The sequence below is a fragment of the Corapipo altera genome, unplaced genomic scaffold (assembly GCF_003945725.1).
Source record: "Corapipo altera isolate COAL_440 unplaced genomic scaffold, ASM394572v1 1, whole genome shotgun sequence".
Classification (NCBI taxonomy): domain Eukaryota; kingdom Metazoa; phylum Chordata; class Aves; order Passeriformes; family Pipridae; genus Corapipo; species Corapipo altera.
In genome coordinates this window covers 6317535-6340849 of record NW_020884873.1, presented here as the reverse complement: position 1 = coordinate 6340849, position 23315 = coordinate 6317535, and the positions used below count along the sequence as shown (strand labels likewise).

Genomic DNA, 23315 nt, shown 5'->3' with positions numbered 1-23315 from the left:
CAAGAACTTCCCATGTGTCACAGTACAGCCATATGTTGTGTATGAGATCCTGAATATCACATGTTCTGTTATTTCACAAGATCAAGTCCTGTGTGCTGTCTTCTCACATATGGCCATATCTGGTCATCTGATGCTTTTCTTGCTCAAGAAAACATTTTAAAATAGCCAGCAAACAAAATGTCAGTAAATTTCAGTGTTTTCAAATTGCTGGTGAACCGCTGTCCAGGTTTGATAGTCCAGGCTGATGTGGCTTATAAATATCTTATCTGGACTGTAGCTCAATTTCTGGGGGCACAAATGTGAGAAGAACATTATAGTCATCAGTCCATTAATCTCTGAGCATTAGGGAGCTCATGAGATCTTCCACTGTTGAATGCAAGTGTACCATGCTGTTCCAGATGGACAGGAAGAACAAAGTGTTGTAGTGCTGTGGGCAAGCAGAAGTTGAAAAGCTCTCTGTTTTACATAACAACTAATTAGTTGAAATACTATCAGTTTATGTATCACAGCCTAGCTCGTGATTGTTTCTTCAGTCCTCAGCAGTCACAAGCTTGAACTATTCAAAAAGCTTTAAAGATCCAACCTACTCCATATTTTATAGTCTTCACATGAGAGGTATCGGGTTTATGCAAAATATTCTTGTGGAACCCATGCATGTGTGTGTTGAGATTTATACTGTAATCTCTCTAAACCAACCAGTATAGAACAAAGTTTAAATCTGAGGGAGGGGAGTGGCAAGAGTGATGTGGATAAAGTAAACAGCTTTCTTGTGCATCGATTTTTCGTATAGTACTCTCTCATTAGAAATCATCGGCTGTTTTTCCTTTTTAGAGCATGTTGCAGATGTATGCTCATATCTTGGAAAATACTGAACACAAGATCAAAGGTTCTGTAGCAGAGCACCTTTTATCTTGAATTGATTCCTTGTGTCAGCTAATGGAAAGATGTATTTGCTGACCTCTCTAATTGGGGTGACTAATAATACGGTTTTGCAGAAAAGCTCCTAATGTATTAACAAAATGAGTCATGTTTCATGTAGATGCTATTAATTTGAAACTATTGGATTTTATACATATATAAATGTTAAAATTCTCTTTCCCTTAAGTGCCATAATAATTTATAATTGCTTTCATGGGTTGAGAGGTTCACAGAAGCTGAATGTGGCACCTGAGAACCTGTTTCACAGATGCAACGTTTAGAATTATTCTGTACCATGGATGAAATTGGGTGTGTTGAATGCACATGCAGAGTGGGATGAGATTGAATTCTACAAGTTCTATCATGGCTGGCCTGAATTTGGATCTGTCTGGTGTTTGTGTGGCTTTTTTGTTTGTTTGTTTGTTTTTAACAGAAACCTCATACATGAGGATCCATTTTATCAACACAGTTTGTGACAAAAGAAGCTTATGCTTGTTAAACATGGGAGACAGAATCTAAAAACAGTTGTCTTACTGCAATGTATGAAACCGCATCTGGGCAAGGACTCCTGTCTCTTTAGCAACATAAGAACAAAAAAATCAAAGCTCATATTTGTATATAAATAAAACATGATATTTAAGTAGTGTAATGCTAACCCAATTTGGACAGCCTAGTGGGAAATAGAGGTTAAAATCAGTATGTAAATTGTTGATTCCGATGAGAAATTCTAAACATTTGCCCTAATCCCCAAATGCCTGTTCTCAAGAAAGATGAGCACTTAAAAAGAATCAGTTTTTTTTTTTTTTTAGCTCCAGGATCATAGCTTGCTGATATTCAAAGGGTGTGAAATGTAGATTCTAGCAAGATTTGCATGAGAAAAAGCTTTGAAGCACAGTAAACTACTAATGTAGAAGTACCTTTGGAAATGTAAACACATGGTAGCTGGGACTAGCTGATATGACTTCAGAAACAATTTTCCTTTGAATGCTGTTGCCTACTAGACCATTTCTGGTATCTGCCACAGAGCTCAAATTCCCTTAGGAAGCTGGAGAACTGTCAGAGTTGTATTTGTTGTTCAAAAATTGATAAACTGGTATTTTTCAGAACTTTGGTAGGTTTGCCTCTGCTTAATCAGAATTTTTATTCTCAACACACAGGTATGTGCACAGATCTCGTTGTGATAAGTGATGCTTTTACTGTGCCTCAGGTATTCTATAGAAACTGTCTATATTCATACTTTATCCTTTGACCATAAAAACAGCTTAGGTTTATTCTATGTAAGATAAGCTGCTTCATGTTTAGTATAAGTAAAAATCTTTCATGTGGACATCTAGCACTGCATAGCTGTTGTACTGCATTTACTCTGTTTTACCTTGCAGCCTCTTTATGGATGTACCCGTATGTTTAGTATGAGGTGGTTGCATTGCAGTTTTGGTTTTTCTGTGACTACGGGTTTAATAGGAGTTAAAATTAATTCCTGTTGAATTGCTCGTGGGTTTGTTGTTTTTTGTGGGTTTTTTTTTTTTGGGAGGGGGGAAGGTTTGTACAAAGAGAGGTGAAGGAATTAGGCTGCTGCATGCTGCCCCCTTAAATGAGTCATTTTGTGCAAGTCTAGTTCAGCTGACAGATGTATTACTGACAACTTAAGCTCTTTATCTATAGCACTTTTTAACCATCTTGCCCTTCTGCTGTCTCAGAGATAATGCAATATGTGATGGTTGTCTTTAAAATACAGGTCTCTTTCTTTGACTCTCACACATTAAATCCTATTAAAATCATAGCAGTATTTTGTATCTGAGCTTAACATTATAAAAATCGCCCACTCATTTCCATTTAAATAAGAGTTTTGAAGCCCCTGATCCACCTTAGAGGGAATATGTAGCATTTCTGGAATCAGCAAGTTCTGTTTCATCTCAGCCCTGCAGGACACCTGACATTAGCCCTTTTTTCAGTGTCTTTGCGTGGGCTGCAGCTGAATGTCAGCAGGGACTCCCTCGGACAGCCAGGCCTTTGCTTCTGTGGTGCATTCAGCAGAATCTATTTCCCAGAAACGCTGCCAACACATTAACTCCTTGAGAATGGGAGAGAGTGATTTCCCATAGTGACTAAATCCTGTTCTAACATTTTGCATGTGGTCTCTTTGGAGCTCAGTGCGCTTCATCCTCTTGTGAACGTTTGAAATGCTTTCATTGTAAAAAACATGAGACTTATTGTCATAATGCAAAAGTTTGTGATTGTGCATGCAGGTTTGCTGGCAAGAAAAGCACCTCTAAGTTCTGTCATCTTCTGGTGCTGTACATTTGAGGGTGTAGGCCTTACTGAATTGTCTGAAATAAAATATATCATAATTATTGTATCTTTGCAGAGTAGTAGCATTGTAGTCATGAGGAACTAAAGTCAAAAGTAAGGCAGTGTTTACAGGTGGTACGAGCACATTTCAGACCTGAACGTGCTTTTGTAGCTGAAAGCTTGTCATTTTTTCCCAGCTGCAAAATTAATTGGCTTAATGAAAGATTAGCTGTAAATGGTATCTACCAAAACCCAGTTTTTCATCGATTAACAAATTACATATGTCTCTTTTTTTTAAACTTTTTTTTTATCCCTGGTTTGGATCCTGAAAAATAAATAGAGAAGTACGTGATATATAATAAAAAAAGGAAACATGTTGTTGTGGTTTAACCCCAGCCAGCAATTAACTACCACACAGCCACTCACTCACTCTTCCCCCAGTGGGTAAAAGTGAGAACTTGTGCGTTGAGATAAAGACAGTTTAATGGGTAAAGGAAAAGCCATACGTGCAAGCACAAGGAATTCATTCACTGCTTCCCATCATCAGACAGGTGTTCAGCCATTTCCAGGAAAACAGGGCTCCATCACGTGGGATGGTGACTTGGGATGTCAGATGCCATAAATTGAATGTCCTCCTCTCCTCCTCCTTCTCCCAGCTTGTGTTGCTGAGCACATCATATGGGCTGGGGTATCCCTTGGGTCAGTTGGGATCAGCTGTCCTGGCTGTGCCCCTTCCCAGCTCCTTGTGCACCCCAGCCTATGAGCTGATGGGGTGAGGTGAGAGGCAGAAAAGGCTTTGACACTATGTAAGCCCTGCTCAGGAGTAACAGAAACATCCCCAAGTTATCACAGTGTTTAGGTCACAAATTCAAAACATAGCACCATACCAATTTCTATCAAGAAAAGTAACTCTACCCCAGCCAAAGCCAGCACACCTGTCCTGTGTGTTTCCAAGCACTTTGTGTTTTCTACATGAAGAACAACTTGATAACTGAGCAAATTTGCAGAAAACTGGGAAGTACATGTACATCATAAAGCTGTCATTCAGTATAGGATGTACTGGCTTTGTGGGTTAACAGTAGAAGTGACCAGGAAATTTTCAGTATCTAAGTTTGTTAATTTTTATAAGAAATTTTCATTACATTTGCTGACTTCAGCAGAACTTTTATTAGGAATTTCTGGTTAATAATTAGCAAAGAGTGAGGTGAGATTACCCCTGATCAGGAAACAGACTTGGTTAGGGATGCTCACTAGAGTGTGCAAGGTGCTAAAACATCTCTTGGCTAATTTGGGTGAAGGCACTGACCATCTTCCCTTTATGACACTGAGATGTGAGAGATATAGTTTAAATTTAGAAGCCAGTCAATATTCAGATATTTGTGCAAAGCAGACTCTGTCATTTCTGTAAGAATATCTTGTTAGAGATCCACCCAGGAATAGCTTTCTGCTTCCTGGCTGGAGCCTCATTAGGGTTGTCTGAAGATGAGGAGTGAGAACTTGAACTCCCTGGCTGAGGCTTTTTTAACACACCTCTAAATATTCCAGTAAGACCTCTCTTCTCCCTGCCCTCACCATCACACCATGTTCTCTTGCTTGTGATTACGAATCTTCAGCGTTCTCCCAGTGTTAGAGGAGAATGTTTAAGTCGTTGAGTTTTGCAGAATGTGACAATGCTTCCCACCTCATTGTGACACATTTCTGTGCCACAGTGTCACATAATTGCATACTATGTTTTCCCTTGTTTCTGGGAAAGAGCACATTCTTCTCTTTCTTTCTGCGTATTGTTGACAAGCATCTCTTGAACATGCTGAATTTTTTCTTGGTATTCAAGAAGTTAAAGTAATTTCCCTGGTTTAACCTACTTAGAATTTAGATCCAGGAGGTTAAGGAGAACTTGACTATGGAAGTGTTTGGTGTCTAGGTGCCTCACCTGTGTTGCAGAACCCACAGTTCTAATTTAAGCATTTAGACTTCTTGAATAAATTATGGGATGAGTTATGTATCTGATTATGGTAGGTACAGAGTCAGTATCTGCAGTATGAATAGCCTAAATCAGGCAACCAAAACCAAATGGACAAATTCATATTGGAATCTTTAACACTGTAGCTTGATGAATCAAGCTCTGTCTTGCAAAGATGAGTATGGAAATCCTTTTATTTAAAAAACATGCCACAATTTAATCCTTTCTTCCAAAATCTTGGTAGTCGCAATGGCTGCCTCCTTTTGATCTAAAATGTAGGGTTAGAATACAGGTCTTGGCCGAAGTTTCTTTTCCTGACTGAGAATGTTAAAGATGCTCATCTCCCACTTCCTTTGGAATGGTAAGATGATAAACATTTAAGGTAATTGGAAGTATTGCTATTCAGGTCTTTCTGTTCTTATGTGTTCTCCCAATTAGAATAAGAAACTGTGCTCTCTTTAATATTTTCTGTCAGGCCTACTGAATCTTTAAATATTTTATGCAAAATGGAAAAGCTTCAACAGAGAGAGATGAAAAGAGCTGCCTGCAGCAAGGTTCCCAAACTCACCAGTACAGCAGTAGGTACGTTGCATTATCCTGAGACTGCAACAGCAGGAGTGCTTTGTGAACCAAACATAAGGAATTTCTCCATCATTGGCTGTAGTCATACTGTAGGTTGGATGCTCATCTAACCAATCTGCCAAGGTGTGTGAAATGTGAATTTGAGCCCTGGTAGGTGGAGGGAAAGATTGAATCATGTTCAGCTACTTATAGATGTAAATTTTGGGCTGCTGAATGAAGGTCAGACTCTGTCCCTGTGTAGAGCCTGGTTAATGAACTTTAAGTTGGCCTATGGAAGTAATACAGGCAGAGGAACACCTGGTGTAAGAGGTTGTGTTTGCACCGTGCCCTTTTAGGATTTATGTTTGAGGTGAGCCTGAAGGTGCTTAGCTCTGTCGAGAGAAAAGTATGTTGGACATAACAAGCAGGACTAGAGAAGTGTGCTCACAAAAATATCTCTGTGATTTGCAGGTGTAGTTATAATTTGTAGCGAGGCTTCAAGACAAGCTTTTGTTACTTGAATGTAAGAGGGAATCCTCAAGATCTGAGTGATAAGCTTCAAGCAAAGTACAGGTTCATCATAATTGCTTTGACTTTAATTATGTTACCGATATTAAACTGTTTAAGAAAAGCATGATTGGTACTTATTCGGTAGAGTATGACATAAGAAAGCTCAGTGGTATTAAAAGTAATTTTATGTGTTTATTTCTAGAGAAGACTATTTCAGTGTTATTTTTCAAGCTTTCTTGAGGTCTCTAATCAGGTCTTAGACACAGGAATAAGCATCAGTTGCTAGTATTGCATGAGCCTGGAAAATATTTTGCCTTTCCGGAAAAGTCACCGTTTTAAAAGTGAAGTCTAAGAAATAAAAGAGAAGCTAGTAAGACTTGTCTTCTTCTTCAGAGGGAAAAGGACATTTTCTTTGAAATTGTATAGAAGACAAGCAACTAAAAAAAGTAGTTAGGAAGCCAGCTAAGAAAAGGCATTGTTCTATCATTGTGAGAATCATAAAATCTTTCAGAAAGCAAAGAACCTATTTTGCATACATTCTGCATGCTGGAAAAGAGTGGGTGTGAAAAGCATAGAATAACTTTTCTGTGGTGTATTTTCCAGTTACCTTTCACATAATGAAGTTTGTTCTCAACTGAGCAGTGATTCAGAGAACAGTGATAGTTATTCATGAGCTTGATGCTAACCTTTCCTCTCACCCCACCTCTTCATTTTCCTGGGGAAACTGAATTACAGGCAGTTGTTGAATATTTTTGTGGGGTGCTCCAAATTCCAAATTCCCTTGTCTTTACTTAACAGACTGTTGGATACCAATAAATCCTGTTTGTCACTGGTAATAATTTTTTTTCCCACATCATGTGTTGAATCTTATAATTCATTGACCCAGAAATTCCATGGAGACTTTTCAAGCTTTGGGAGAAATAATTTCTGTGGGTCTGAGACACAGTTTTTGCCTATGTAACCTGAAATGACATTTCACAGCAGATCAAATGATAAAAATACAAGAATTTAGTTGTGGTGATTTGGTCCATTGATGTTTATAAATAACCCAAGTTTGATTCCAAGACAACATTGAGTAGAGGAAGTAATTTCATTTAGTAGATAATGTGGTTGTTCAGAAGAAGCTTTTTTCTTGCTTGGGAGAAAGGAAATGCTGAAGTGGCAGTATGTGGAGAGGCAGGTGGAAGCATGTGGGAATTTGTTTGTTAGCTGGAGGAACAACACACAGCTGGGCTGTGCATAAGTAGGGCTTCTCAAATACAAATGGAATTAACTCATGTGTGGAATTGTAAAGTTTATTTAGGGGAGTTACTGTTAATTTTAACAAAATTTGAGGGCATTCTCTCACTACTGCTGTCGTTGTCCTACTGGCTTTATTGGTGTTGGGTAGGTACAGACGAGGCAAATCTTTAAATGACTGCAGCAGGTTTTCTCTTACAGCTCAATTGACATACATTAATTGAACAGATGTACTAGTTTTGATTGCCTACCTGTAGTACCTCAGTTATAAGACTTGAAGGTTGTTCTGACATTCTCACTTTGACTGTAGCTTGGATAAATGACAATAACTGAAAGTTGAGATCTTTAATTAAAAAAAAAAGTGATTTGTAAAACCAGTCTTAAAATCTATGTTGATTCTCTTCAGATATTTTTTAATCTCTTACTTGAAAATAAATCGGAGCATCCACAATATACCTTTTAGAACAGAGTAATTGCTTACTCCCTCACTTAATATACTGTGCTATATTGTCACACTGATTCTACAACGTGAAGTGTAGTTTTTGATTAACTGAATTAGTAACTGCCAAACATTGTGTTACTGAAATCAAAGAAAAGACCAATACACCAACCACAGAGCTGTGTATTTAAGCTGATTTCAGTTTATGCTGATACCGTAAAGGATGGTTCCATTTTCTTCTCTGCCAGCTCCTTTCACCCCTACTTTGCACCAGGATCAGCACTGATGTAGTCACACTGTCCTGTGGACCTGAGATCTGGCTGGAAAGACATTAAGTTTGGTTTTGATGGGGCTGATTTTCAGCCAGGTGAAGCTTTGGACCAGTTGTCAGTGACAGCCACCTAAGGAAGGACAAGTGGCTGGACTGTTCCTTTTAGTGGCAGTGTGGACTTATGTCAACTGGATGTGTAACAGCACCTCTGGTTTTGAAAAGCTCTTCTTAGGCCAGAACACAAAAGGAGGGGAAATACTCAGTGTGAAGTACTGACTTTTTAAAAGAAAATGGGATTGGACTCTCTTTATGCGCCATTCTATACAACCAAACTAACCCTTTATGTTTCTAAAACAGATTAAATGTAGGTAACTGTGTTACAAATACTATCTGCTGTCTTTTCCTAGAATCACGGAGTGGTTGAGATTGGAAGGAATCTCTGGAGGTCAACTTGTCCAACCCCTCTGCTCAAGCAGGGTCATCTAGAGCCTGTTGCCAAGGCCATGTCCAGACATGTTTTTAACATCTTAAAAGCATTTCACATAAGAATTTAGATAAATATATTTTTGAAGTCATACTTAAACCCAAATCTTTCTACAGGTCCTCTTTTTTACAAGTATTTGAGTTGAATCAAGTATTTGGATTTATGTAAAACTTATTAATTTGGCACCATTGTAGACCTTAACAGTGTATCACCTGCGTCAAGCTTGATCATAGATTATAACCTATACTAATTAGTACTTTAGCCTAGTGAATGTGGGAAGCTGCTGTATTGCAGACACTGATTTTTGCAATATAAAGGTAGACCCTAAGGATCAGTCCATCTGACTTGTTCACATTCAGACTAAATTGTAAGCATGTCTGCCTCACTTAAGGGAGTAGAGATGTATTACTTGGTGTGCATCTCATTCCTGGTAATCAAATCTTTGTTCAGTGTGTTTGTACTTCTCTGTTATTATCTTGATGCTTCTGTCTTGCAGAGAAGAAAAAGCATGTTTATCGAAATAGGAAGTGAAGACATTTTTCTAGACAAACTGTGCTTCTCCTGTATTGTCCCATTATATTATCCCATTATATTAACCCTCTGTATTCACAGTCATTGAGACAGGATCTATTGCTATTTCCTGCATCTGACCCTTCTCCCCAGCCAGCATATATCCAGTTTTCTGTAGTTGCAGCTCTTCCTGATATGCTGGAATTTCTTCTGTAAGTTAACTGGGAAATTTGTGCTATGTGTAGTGTTAGTACTGAAGACCTTGGCAACCTTCATGGCTGGTTACATTTTATTAGAGAGTATGTAAATTCTAATAGCCACGTGTCCCTTTGCTTTGTCAAGATAGTAATTCTAGTCTAAGACTTTTATGGAAAATTCTTCTATAGGGTAGGTGAACATTTGGAAAAAAGAAGTATTTTAAGCTCTCAGCTTACTGACAAATGCCTGATAACATTTCCCATTTGAAATAGTGACTCACTCAAATTGATGGAAGTGGTAGAGTCACTCGAATAAGAATCTTCTAAGTGTTAAGCAACTTCTGCCAGGCATAGAAGGAGGGAATTGAAATTTCTGTAGTATCATCCACTTCTACCTTAATTCTGCTTTAAAAAAAATAATGTTGGTCTGTTGGTGCTGTGGTTGCCTTTAGGTTGGTAGTTCAGGAGGACCGATGTGGATCATACTGGTCTATATATTTCTCCAGTGGAGGGAATCCTCTGATTTTATTTATTTATTTGTTCTTTCAGCACATGCAGATGACTATCCAGGCTCTCCAGGATGAGCTTCGGATCCAGCGAGACCTGAACCAGCTGTTCCAGCAGGACAGCAGCACTAGAACCAGCGAGCCCTTCGTGGCAGAGCTGACAGAGGAAAACTTCCAACGACTTCATGCAGAGCACGAGCGCCAGGCCAAGGAGCTCTTCCTGCTACGTAAAACCTTGGAAGAGATGGAACTGCGCATTGAGACACAGAAACAGACCTTAAATGCGCGTGACGAGTCCATCAAAAAGCTTCTGGAGATGCTGCAGAGTAAAGGTCTGTCAGCAAAAGCCACCGAGGAGGATCATGAGCGAACAAGGCGGTTGGCTGAGGCAGAGATGCACGTGCACCACTTGGAAAGCCTTCTTGAACAGAAGGAAAAAGAAAACAACATGCTGAGAGAGGTAAGTGACAGAGCTCAGGTCAACTCTGTCTCCTATCCATTTGACAGTTGTAAGGAAAGAATCTTCCATCCTCTCTGTAAGCTGGACAGAATTTGTGGCTATTTTAAAATTTCTTTATGGCTTCCTCGCATGTCCCTTTTGGAATTTTGTGCTGTAGGCCCCACTTTCCCTGTAGTCTCCATAGGAAGCTCTGGAGTTGAGTTGTCACACATCCTCTAAAATGAATTTGTCTGTTCTATTGTAGTTTGAGTGAAAGTAGCTACCTGTATTTAGGTGAGAGCTGAGAGAAATCTTTGCAAGAATAATGGATGATTGCTCTACAGTTTCCATGGAAACAGTCGTCTTGCTGTGAAGGGTATTTGATAAAACTATTAGCTGCCCTGGATGCACAGGCAGAAAAAAGATTACTTAAAGGGACACTGCTGCACACATAGTAAACCCTTCTCACAATCCCTCTGAAAACAGAAAAGAAAAACCATTGTTATATCTCTATTGTGCCTTACAGGAGTACAATGGCAGGCATTCTTCACTCTTAATCATTCAAAGCTAATTATAATAAAATATAGGCTATATATAATGCAAATATCTTAGGAAATAAATAAAAGAAAATAAATGAGTTATTGTGTAGCCAGCGTAATTAAATTTCTTGATATTATTCAATGCATTTTCCTCTTGTACTTTCCTCTTGCATTTGCCTCATAAAGTATCCTACTATTAATTTCTATAAGTGATTCAACAAGGTTTTGCAGAGGCACAGGTATGTGAATATGTGTATTCACTGATGATAAGATTTTATGTTAAGATTATTTTACACACATCTGAGGTTTGAAGGCATGAATTGATAGCTACACATGTATGTGTGTTATGTGTGTGAATTTAATGACCTGTTTTGCACACTGAGTGTTACTTCATGGTTCAGCATTTTTTTTTGAAAGCCCTACACATACACAGGATTTAAGCCCCCTCTCTAAGAAGCCAGGAAAGCAAGGCCTGGCACAGAGGTTTTTGAGATAAGTGTATGCAACAAATAAATACTTCTTAATACCTCTTATTCATATGTTTTCCGTGGCCTGACCCATTGTAGTTGTGCTGTTGCAAGCATTTATATAAGAAAGCTGGAGCCCATTGCATTTCTGAGCCAGATTTAGGCCAGATTTATTTTTTTAGAGCAGTAATCTCTTGAGTGTCTGGAGTGAAGATAATATGATTCCAGAGTTTCTACACTACAGTTTTTCCTTTATTTAGCAACCAATGATAATTCTGTTCCAATTCTTGTAACTATTTCAGGAAGAGCCTCACATGGCTTCCATTTGTTTCGGCTCTAAGTCCAGCAACATAAATGAAAAGCTGGCAGGAGCTTTGTAATTTTTTAGGAATGCGGTTACGTTTGTTCCTGCTGCTGATGAGTAGATGTTGAGAGATAGGAATTCTTGTTTCATTCACACATATTTGGAAATCATCAGTCATTTAAATCCTAGTCTTTATTGTAAAAGGTTTCCTAGAGATGACTAGGGCAGAGGTAGAGATGACTTACTGACTTTTAAAGTGCAAATGCTGTTTATCAAGTATTTTAAAATTAACTACTCCTTGCTGCTCACCTGGCTCTAATTCACTGAGAAGTATAAGTATAGTGTAATTTGTAGCTCAAGCCATTGTTATGGTGTGGGATCTGGCCTTGAAGCTGAGCACCCCAGTAGCCTTGGAAACATGGTGCTGTGTGCAGAGATGCCAAATTAGCCCCTTATGGAACTGTGTGACAACAGGAAGGGTTTTGTTAGTACCTGTGTGTTGTCCTTGAGCTTGAGCTAGGCTGAGCTAAGTGACCTCAGACCTAACTTCATGAAACTCAGGCCTTGGGGCTCCAGGAGGCTGGGGAAAATCAGAAGTTGCTGAACTGGAACTGACTGCATCTGGCTTCCTCACCACCAAGTTTTGCTCTGCTCTGCAGGATCTTGTTCACTTTTGCTATCACTGTTCCACAGCTGGAAATTGTCTCTTTGCAGAGCCTCTTAGATGTGTCTGCATCACCCCCCTCCACCAACCTTCTATTATCTATTTACCTCTATTTCCATAGCTTCAGGTTGTTTTAGTCCTTTGCTCCCCCAGACACTAACTATGGAATTTTTTGAGCTACCTTGAAGAAATGAATTTACTTCCTTGACGATTCTATATCTAGCATTCCCAGTATCTGGAAAGGCATGCTAAACTCATCTTTAAATACTGCTGTTAAAGGAAGCATTAGTATCTCAAAGGGATTTGCAAGTATTTGGGAGGTCAGCGTTTATGTTTCATGTTCTAACACATTAGAAAAGTTGAGAAAAATTTAATAGCATTCATGACCATCTTAGCCAAAGCAAGGTCTGAGGTATCAGAATCCACTAGTACTGTTTCTGACTCTGCAAACATGTTAGATTTCTGGTAAAATATTTGTTGGGAATAATGCTAAAGATCTACATCTTAAAGTAAAAAGGTATCCCCTCAATTTTTCAACTTTAAACCTACCTGTGATTCCAAGTGTGATGTTAAGACTCAAGGTCATAAGACAGCTTCTCAGGCAGACAGTGCAGTTACAGTGGTCAGCACTATGACCTTGAAAATGAAATGTGAATTGATTGATTTCTTCAGCTTTTGTTGTTATTGCTATTGTACTAAAGATTGCACTCATTTCCTAAGGAGAATAAAATCTAAGAGAAACCAGAGCTGTGGTTCTGATAAGATTATAACCAAGGAATAGCTGTACCAGTTCAAACCAACAGTCCCTTTAGTCCTGCATTGTTTCACATAATGGCCACGTGCAGACACACAGGGAAGGGTAAGAAAAAGGTCAACATGATACTTCCCTGTAAAACTGTCCCATCTTCCTGATTGTTTACAGAGGAGGGTTTTCTTGAACTTTTTGTGACTTGTCTATTTTGCATCCTCCATGGATCTGCCATCCAGGTATGCAGTCAGTGTCTTCTTGAGCCCACATGAACTTCTGCAGCTGTAGAATTATTTGCTAAGTGCTTCTACAGCCCTGCTCTCTGTTGCAGGAAGAACCTGCCTTATTTCTGTTGAGTTTAAACCTGTCTCCCAGTAGCTTTGGAACACACAGTGAACAGGTGATCACTACCAAAACTGTGTGCTCACAATTTTAAATTGTTCTGTCCTTTCCAAGTTCTCTCTTCTTCCAGGCTGAAAAGCCCTCTGCTCCTTGATTGTTTCTCATGTAAAAGACATTACATATTTTTGATCATTCCCAGAGCACTGTCTCAGTCTCCCGTATCCAGATTATGAAATGGATTCTTCTGCAGCTAGTGAGAGGTATCTCCATAAGCAATTTGACTCTTTCGGGCTTTTCCCAAATGTCCTGAATTCTGGAGATTCTCAAAAAATCTTTCCAGGAAAGATCCCCTGTGTAGCATAGGATAGCATCTTGCTGATAGAGGGGACAGTCTCTCAGCGTAGGATTGGCAGCTTGCTGATACAGAGGGCAGTTTCTCATTAACACAAAATAATGAAAAATTAAATGTCTCATTGAACATTGGAACACAGACATGGATCTGGATGTCCTGACTTCAGCAGATAACAGTGTGGCTGCATCACATTCCTCTACCCTAGAAAACAAGCTTAAGCTTCACAGCTTATAAAAAGATGACTTCTATTTTGAATACCCCTTCTTCAGCCTTAGTGACAATTATTCATCTTATTGTTGGTATTCTAAACTTAACTTTCAGAAACAAAATTATTATCATACCGGCAAGAAATACTTGATGATATCCAGCAGCTGGACTTTAGCTTCCAGAATAGCTCCCAAGCTGCATTAACTGCACCTCATTGTTCCAAACTCGCCTGTTGCAGAATTTTCAGTGATGGCTGTGACAGCACATGGCTCTGAAGATAATGAAGCTTGCTGTGCTCTTTTTGACGACTTCCCTGCTCCCCCCTCCCCAAAATGCTAGATGCACTGAGTAGAAATACATCTTTCTCAGATACACAGATTAAGAGACCAAATATTGGTGCAATTTATAGCAGATTATGATGTGATTGCATCCATACTTGGTGTTCTAAACACTTGGAGTACTGTGAGCAAACTAAGATTTGTAAGGACAGTCCAAAAAGGATGTAAGAACAGATGGCTGAGCACAGCCATTACTTGGAAACAGAAGGAAGGCTATTTATCTCTAAGGTTTGTTTCTTCAGGAGTCAGTTCTAGGTTCCACAGCGGTGTGGAACAAGGCAAGAAACAACAGTAGCTTTACACTGTGACAAAAAACTGTTTGGTAGTAAATTACAGTTTTGACTTCTTTAATATTTTATTTTTTTTACTAATTGGGCCCATTCAAACAAATGGACTTTTATTACAACTGAGTGCAAAACTGAATGAAGGAGTTAGGGCTGTGGTGCTCAACAAATAAAGGGTGGTTTTGTATGTAAAACAGTCACTGAAATGGATTGTTCATGAGGGCACTCATTCTCAATGAGCTTAAGGAAAGAGGCTATGGCAGAAAAAGCTATTATTTGTCTTCTTCAGTGTTTGTTGAGATGGTGACTCCACAAAGTCCTGTTTGTGAAGTGCATCACAGTTATCCAGTATGGCCTTATGGCAAGAACCAATCCCTCTGGGTAGCGATCTTGAATCGAACAGTGCCCACTCTATTCTGGGAATTGGCACTGAATTTCTGTGAGCTCTCTCTATTCCTTCTCCACTCGGTAGCAGTCTGTCAGAGCAGTGAGCAGGCGCTCTGGGCTCTAACACACGTGTGTTTAGCTTTAGATTATCAAAACTTGATACCGTGGGGGCCAAACAGCAGCAGCAGGATGGAGCTCACTGAGAAGGGATGGATGTCCCATCTAAACATACCATTGGAGCCCCACTGGACTGTGCCCAGTGAAGAGAAAGGTTGTTTCCCTTATCTGACCAGATTTTAATGAACTGTGACGAGTTTTGCAAACAAGTTCTTTTTCCATGGGTGTGTTAAAATTCTTACCCTTTTCTGCTCCAGGCTCAGAGGAGGATTTACAAATTTTAATTGGAGCAATTAGAGTTATCTCAAAGAACACTTTTGTCCCGTTCCAAGATTTTGCAACATAAATTAGATAGTTCTAGAGAGAATTTTTGTTTTGCAGGAGTAGATGGATTCAGTAACTGGAACTCTTACCACCATCATACTAGAGAATATCCTTCTGATGAGTTAAAAAGGTTAAGTTTCTGCTTTTTATGTTGCTGCATCATCTTTTTGACATTTTAGAAAAGCATGGCAGGGGAAAGTGACTTAAATTGAGATAATTTAAATAGTTATGTCTCTGTTACACTAGCTTGATTGCTGGTAAGTAGTTTTAAAACATACAGAGCTTTTGTAGGTTAAAATTTGAGAAAATGGGCTATTGCAGCTTGAGAGCCTGCATAATTTATTCTTTATACATTTTACTTCTTTAATACCATTGTAGTTTGGAATTTTTATGTGTCACTTTACAAAAGAATGACAGTTAAAAATGTTTAAACACATGTAATATTATTTTCATTGTTTCTCAGTTCAGAGATTGGTAGCTTGATAGTTCTTCAGAAGTTTAAAAATTAGGGTGAAAAATAACATATTTGTTTTCTGTTTTTCCAAACTACCAAAAAATCTTAAACACTTTCTGATTATTGTATAGAAAATTTCCAATTTTTTTTATAATAATTCAATACTGTGTTGGTATTAAGTGAATGGGAAAAAATCAGAACTGCAGTCATCTGTCAGGATGATTTTTTTTGTTTTATAGTTATGGTCTCATCAAAGGGAAATAATCCGTAAAACATCCGTAGGTTTATTCATCTGTTTTTTCTAGCACGGGGGTTAAATTGTAGAGATTTAATTCTTTAATCTTTTTCAAAACTTCTTTTTCTATATGAATGTACTAGTCTTCAAAGAGATTTTTTTCCTTTTTATTTTCATATAGCATAATTTCTTACTATTTCAGTTTAGCACTTCCATCCCCTTCAGAAGGGATTTTTAAAAAACTATGTGAAACAATGCATAAATCTCGCTGGGGATTAGAGGTTTAAAATGTTTAAATTTTAATGTCTTTTGATGTTTTGTTATATTAGAAGATTTTCTTCATCAGTATGTATTACATGATTTGCTTTGTTTACAAATTACATCTTTGGTATACTTTCCTTGGAGATTTTAGTATTATCCTGGACTTCTCTTCAGTAGTAGTGAAATTTGTGGAATTTTATTTCTGCAAATGTGAAACATTGCAGTAGAAGAAAAAAAAAAATTGAAAATACCATTAATAAGTTGGAAGCTAATTTAAGTACAAAATGAGTGCTTTTGCACCTTAAATAATCAGGAAGAGAAAAAAATTAAGACTAACACATATGTAAATAAAGTTCTACATGATTAAGGTTTTAATTTTTTGTTGACTTTTCTTTAGCTTTTGAATTCCCACTTCTGTGGTCAGATTTCAACACAATGACTTGCTGCTTAGAAGTAATAGGGGGTAGTTTGAATTGGTCTCCCTCATCTTATCTTGCCTTTAATGCTGAAATTTCAAGGGATTTTTCTTTTGTTTCTTGCTGATTGGAATAGTGAGATTAACTGGAAGCTGTGCTTTAATTTTCACTTTACTTGATGCCATTGTTAACAAACTTAAGTGTCCTAATATCTGAGGTTTCAGTTGGATTTAGAAATAATCATCTGAATGGATTAATAAAATTGCAAAGCAGAGAGATGAGTTTCTTTAGCCAGGGGTAACTGAACTTCCAAGCTACTGGCAACCCCCCATTATGGATGTGCTTGCAGTTTTCAGTACATCTTTCAAAGTTATGCTCTTTATTAGTACAGTCAGGTTTTTTTTTACAGGGAATTATGTTGATTGGGTTTGCAAATGCAGGAAATGACAAGTGGAAAAATGCAGAAATAATTTCTGAAGGAACTACCATGATTACTGCCTCCAAACTTGTATAACTCTAACATTTTTGTAGCAAAACTCCAATAGCAATGAAATAAATTATACAGGGCTCTTATTATAAATTCTTTTTTCAGTTCATTTTTATGTGTTGCTGAAATAGAGGTTAAAATTACTGGTATCGAGCACTTTTTGAAAAATACTCGTAAAAAATCTTGAAACTAAACAACTGTAACACTATTCAGTCACTTTCTGGCCCCAGGTAGTAAAGATATTTATATAAATGAGTCATGCAGATTGAAGGGCTCTCCCACAGGTTATTTCATGCAACCTTCTGCTCAAATGAGCAGTTTCAAGCCATGGGGATTCCACAACCTCTCTGGACACCTGGTCCAACATTTGGTAAAATCTTTTTCATATTAACAAGTCTAAATTTTCTGTGCTTTGACTTTTGCCTGTTGCCTATCATCCTTCCACGTCTGAAAAGACTTTTGTTTCCATCATCTCTACAACTTCCAGTTAGTTAGTTCTAGAGAGCATCAAGTTTCCCTCCAAGCCTTCTTTTCTTTTCAGCTAAACAAACACAGTTTTTTCACCCTCTCTCCTTGCATTGTATGTTCCAGCCCCAGCCACCTTGGTGCCTCTCTGTCAGACTCCCTTCAGCTTTTCAATGCCTTCCTTGTGCTGGGGAGCCCAGAATTGGGCACAGTGCTCCAGCAGTGCTCTCACAAGAGCTGCACAGAGAGAATTATCTACTTCCCATCTCCTGGTTGTGTACTTTTGCTAATACAGCCCAGGATGCAATTGGGCTGTTTTGTTTTTTGGGTTTGGGGGTTTTTTTTACATCAAGGGTACACTGCTTTCTCCCAATTCATGTCTTCCCCAAATTTCATGTAATCTGTAAACCTGCAGAAGGTGCAATCCATCCCACCCTTCAGATCATTAATGAAGGCACTGAACAGTATCAGCTCTGAGGGTTGTCAGTAGTAAGCAGCTGCCCACTGGACCTCACAGTGCTCCTCACTAGGCTTTGAGCCTGACAGTCCAGCTGATTTTCCACCCATTTTGTTAAGCACTTATCCAGTCTGTGTCTCACAAATTTGCCTCCAAGGATGTTTGGAGGCCATGCCAAAGGCCCTGAGTCAAGACATGCAACACCCATTGCTCATCCCTTACCCACACAGCCAGGTACTTCACTGCAGAAGAAAATCAAGTTAGTCAGGTATGATTTGTCCTTCTACACAATTAAAGATCTATTTTATCTTATATATCTCTTAAATAATTTTTAAAATTAACAATGATGTTAATTCAGTTAATTCTGAACTGATGGATGCTACTGAAATTTTCCTTTAGTTGTAACATTTGCATTTCATTGTAATTAATTGGAACTAGGTTGCTAAAATCTAGGTAGACAGAAAAGCTGTCTGAGAAACTAAACTTTAGGTACAAAAGATAAAACATTAATTTAGTAAGGCCTGGACTACATGTTGGAGAATAAAACCAAATAGTTTTTAGTCAACTAAAACTCTCCAGTCCACTGAATGATACAAAGCTCCATCACAGAACATCATATTTGATGATACTCAGACATGCATAGACCAGTTAGGATAATAAAAAGTCAGAATTACAACTGTGCTTTTAATTATACACTTTTTTCACAGTTTTTTGAAAAAGAAATTATGTATGAAATAATGTGTTTTTCTTACTCCTGTAGAATGTACTGCCTGATTATGTAAGTTTGGCGGGAAATGGAAGGCATGTCCTTTATTGCTTTGGAAACTGCTTATCTTGTGGCTACTGAGAGATAAGTTGCTGTGTTTTTAAGCAGATAGCCTACACCACTATAAAAACATAATTGCTTGAAAGTACACCTTCACATTTGTTCTAAATCCCATGCAAAATCAGATGCAGGAAATAGTAATGAATAATAATATGGCCAGGTTATGAAGGAAGAAAAGGTTCAGACCAAACTCCTACTTTTATTTTTATGCACACATGTATAATTTATAGTGATTATACTGCTGCCTATTGAGGACTCCTTCAATTCTAAACTATATTCTCTAATTTTGAATTATTTTGGTATTTCTTGGTCAAGAAAAAAAACCTGTAGAATTTCTAATTCTTTATGGCACATTAAAATCACTTTATCACAGCTATTTTCTTTATGTATTCAGTGTTCTCAGTGTCTTTGATCAACTGTTCTATGTAATTATGCTGACCAGAAAATGACAGTATGATTTCTCATGGGGTACTGTGCTACCTTGTAGACCTACTTGCCAGAGGTAATAATGATACACACCTTTATATCTTTTCTGTGGTAGATCTTCTTTAAGAGTAAGATGGCTGTTCTTAATTAAAAATTGGCAGTGATGAAATACAAACCCCAGCTCTGGTTAAGGTGACCACACTGTTTAGAACTTCTGACTGCTTTTAGCCTTCGGTTTCTAGTTATTGAATCCTAATGTTTTTTTGAGGCCAGAACAACCCATTTTGAATTCTTGTTGCCTGTAAATGTAATTTAATGTTGGAATCAATTTGCATCATAATTTTTACTTTGATTTTTTTTCCCCCCTAAGAGCAAATCTTGTTCCTGCAGTCAGTCTTTGAACTCTGTTAAATATATCAATATCATTTTTAAATTGTAGTCACACAAAGTGGACACAGTATACCTGTAGTGGTAGCACTAGTGCCAGACAGGCAATAAGACATCCCTCCACCTAAAACTTTTCTTGTTTATGTCAAAGAATTGTAGAAACTCTACTAACTTGTAATAATGGAGTGTTAAACATAAAACTTGGAACAGAAATGGGGTAACAGAGCATTCTTCAATATCTCTGGCAATATTGTGATGATATCTGGTGGCTAGAAGATCCCACTGGCTAAACTGAAACATGGTGCATATTTTTAATAATATTTAGCAGTGAAAAGCCTGTATGTTGCGCATACCTTGGGAACAAGTTTTTTCCCCTTTTTGTCATCTGTTTTAAAATAATCATTGAACCTATAAAATCATAACACAGATTTATAAGAGCCACTCCTTGTTTAATAAGCTAGATTACATTCAAAGGTACAAAGATGCTGGCATTTACTGATCTGTTGTGGAACAATTACATTTGAAAGTCCTTTGTATGTGAAATTAATGCCAAGGAATAGTCCTTTATTACTTTATCAGAATGGATAACTTGCAAGGAATGAAGGATTGATTTTGTGTTTTTCTGATCCTGATATCTGTGTGTGGCTCTACGTTTTTAATGATTGTGCAAAATCCTGTTTTGTAGATTAAAATCTTAATTTTCATTCACCTATGGGATGTGTGTCCACAATAGAATCTGAATACATCAGAGATACCATATATTAGTATTTCTCCATTCTGCCACATGTACCTAACCTGTATTGCATAATTAGAATGGATATCTGTGCACCACCTTCCTTCAGCAGCTGCCCTTAAATCTGTGTTCAAGGGAGGCTCAGTCTGCCTGTAGCCTTTTTTCTCAGGCTCCTCAGAATCACAGGCACGTTGCCAAAATTAAACCCTTACTATGCAGTCATGAGGTGGGAGGTGTTATTTTTCGGCAGGTTATGTCATCCAAGTCGCAGTGGAATTACTTAAGATGATAGAAGTAGGACATTTCCTTTGCTGAAGTGCAGAGCATCACTTCAGACAGAGGAGATTCAGGCATTTCTAAAGAAGCAGCTTAGAAGAATTTTCTGTTTGGGAAAACACTGTGCAATGTAGAAAGCAGGCACTGTTGTGTTAGCATCCCTTTACAGACTTACTGTTCTCCTCCTTCTATTCCATTTCTATGGTGGTAGCTGATTCTATGTTCTCAGGTCAGCAACTGTGTCTCTGCACAAGTGGAAATTATCTAACTACTAAAATAAAAATAATAGTGTCCAAAATAGATTTATGGCATATTATGTTTTGACCATCATCTTAGCCTTTGTTTTCTCAGTTTCTAAAGGCTCATGAGTTTGTTTTAATTTCTTTTCTATTATCAAACTGCTTCATTTTATTTTACAGTAATAGGACTTGGATGGTTGTACAACTGATGTGACAGGAACAGCTGGAGATACAACTTTCTGTATTTAGAGAAAGCTTGTGCAATTCAGAATAGGATACTTTTCACTCTTGGATCTTTCTTCACCTTCTTAAGCTTAAAGAATCATCTTCATAATTACTCCCTTTTTCCCATACATGAGTTTTGAAGTCAGGAAAAGCAGCTTTTTTTTTTTTTTTTTAATGGTGAAGTTTGAGGGATTCAAACCCTCTTTTCTTCCCATCCCATGTAACTTTTCTTTAAGCGGACATGAATTTTATTGTGCCACCGAGATCTGACTGGGGTGTCTTCAGCTCTTTTTGCTAGTTTCCTCTCAAAGGAGTTAAATGGGATTCTTGGAGTTCTGTTCTTTATATGTATATTCTCAGTAGGTGCTCTCATAGCCAAGCAGAGAGAATTATTTGGTATTATACCAGTATAGGATGTGTGCTACAATGAACATTCCAAATACTGCCTTGCTTATGATGCTACAGACAGAAAACAAACCTTCTTCTGGCTTTTATTGTTGTTACCATTCATGGACATCAATTTATGCAAATGGTCTTATGCCAGACTTATGCAAAATTCTTCTTGTGGCCCTTGTCATGTCATTAGACATTTCCATCGTGCTCACTTCAAAGCTGTGTAAGAAGACTGAACAGTCTTACAAGTAGTGTTTTCAGGATTTTGAAAAGAACTGTGCAGCTCTACCTCTCTCATTCAAGTAATTAGTCATAAGGAGCAAGTTGCATATCTGACTACCATACAAAACCCTATCTCTTCACCATGTCTGTTGAAAATATAGGTTTGTAAATGGCTTTGGGGATTTGTCTTTTAGGGAAGTGGGTGGCTGATTGTATTTGGGCACATATACAATTTGTCGTTAGGTTGACTGACATCACAGTTTGTACTCTGTGGGCACCAAAGTATTTTTATGGCATACAAGATTAACATTCTAACAGTATTCACATTCTTACATTTAACATAAGCGTGTGGTGTAAGGACAATACTATTTTAAGACAAAGAAGAAGTTGAATAGTTACTATATTTTTTCTTCTGTGTTCACATTTGTTGTCTTGAAACCCCTACTTTATATGGTAGAACAAGTTGTTTCAGCTTTCTATCATTTTATTCTTTAGCAAACAGTCTGAAACATACTATTTTTGTGAATTTACATCAACATAAATATCACATGTACTTCTGTGTCCTCTTGTCTGTGTACTCTGAGCTTCTAGAACAATGTGCTATATAGTCATGTACTTTGACTAATGCTCAAGGCCCAGGGGAGAAAGATTTTCATCCTGTGTAGTTAAATAATGCTACTCTGGGGTAAAAAAGTTGGAAAGAGAGAGTTATCAACAACAACTGCACCCCATAGCTTGTTGAAATAGAAACCACAGTGTTACTGTTTTCAGTAAACACCTAGTCAAATGAATTACATGTATGTCTTCTGTGAGAAACTATCAAGAGTTTAGATTAGTTTAGCAGGCAGATGATATGCTTTTTGGTAGACTCAGCTGTCATTTCAAGTTTTTTGAGTAAGTAGGTAGTCAAAGATGTAGTTTCTGTTGGGCCTTTTTAACTGAGGCTGTGATTCTGTTGAGTGAATTTTTGCCCGTCGTTTCTTTGATATGAGAAGTGATAAAAGAAAATGTATGAACTGGTAACAGCAGAAAGCAGCATTGAGTTGTGCTATGTAGTAAAAAGAGAAGCTTCTAGTAGTTATGTTTTTATTGGGACATAATGCCAGTAGTCTAACTCTTGCTTTCTTTTCTGCTGGTACAGGAGATCCATCGTCGATTTGAAAACGCTCCTGACACAGCCAAGACAAAGGCTCTTCAAACTGTTATTGAGATGAAGGTAAATGATTGTGTCTGGGCCACAGTTGATTTTGTTCTCTGGAAAATGGCTTTTCATATGAAAGGTGACTGACTCTACAAAATACCATATACTTCTGTCAGTCTTCTAATTTAAAATAAGTATATTTACTTTACACTATTTAATTATCTGTATTATTTTATTTATTATTGATCAGTGAAGAGACAGACACAGTAGAAACCT

At 37.8% G+C, this 23315-nt stretch overlaps 1 protein-coding gene across 11 annotated transcripts in view; it reads left to right on the top strand.

Moving 5' to 3' along the window:
* ERC1 (ELKS/RAB6-interacting/CAST family member 1) overlaps positions 1-23315 on the top strand; it is a 277563-nt gene that overhangs the window by 42068 nt on the left and 212180 nt on the right. For all 11 annotated transcript variants that reach the window (XM_027657027.1, XM_027657055.1, XM_027657045.1 and 8 more), the window contains exons 2-3: positions 9928-10344; positions 23040-23114. In XM_027657027.1, coding sequence (XP_027512828.1) covers positions 9928-10344; positions 23040-23114 — 492 coding nt within the window. The remainder of the gene's footprint in view (positions 1-9927; positions 10345-23039; positions 23115-23315) is intronic.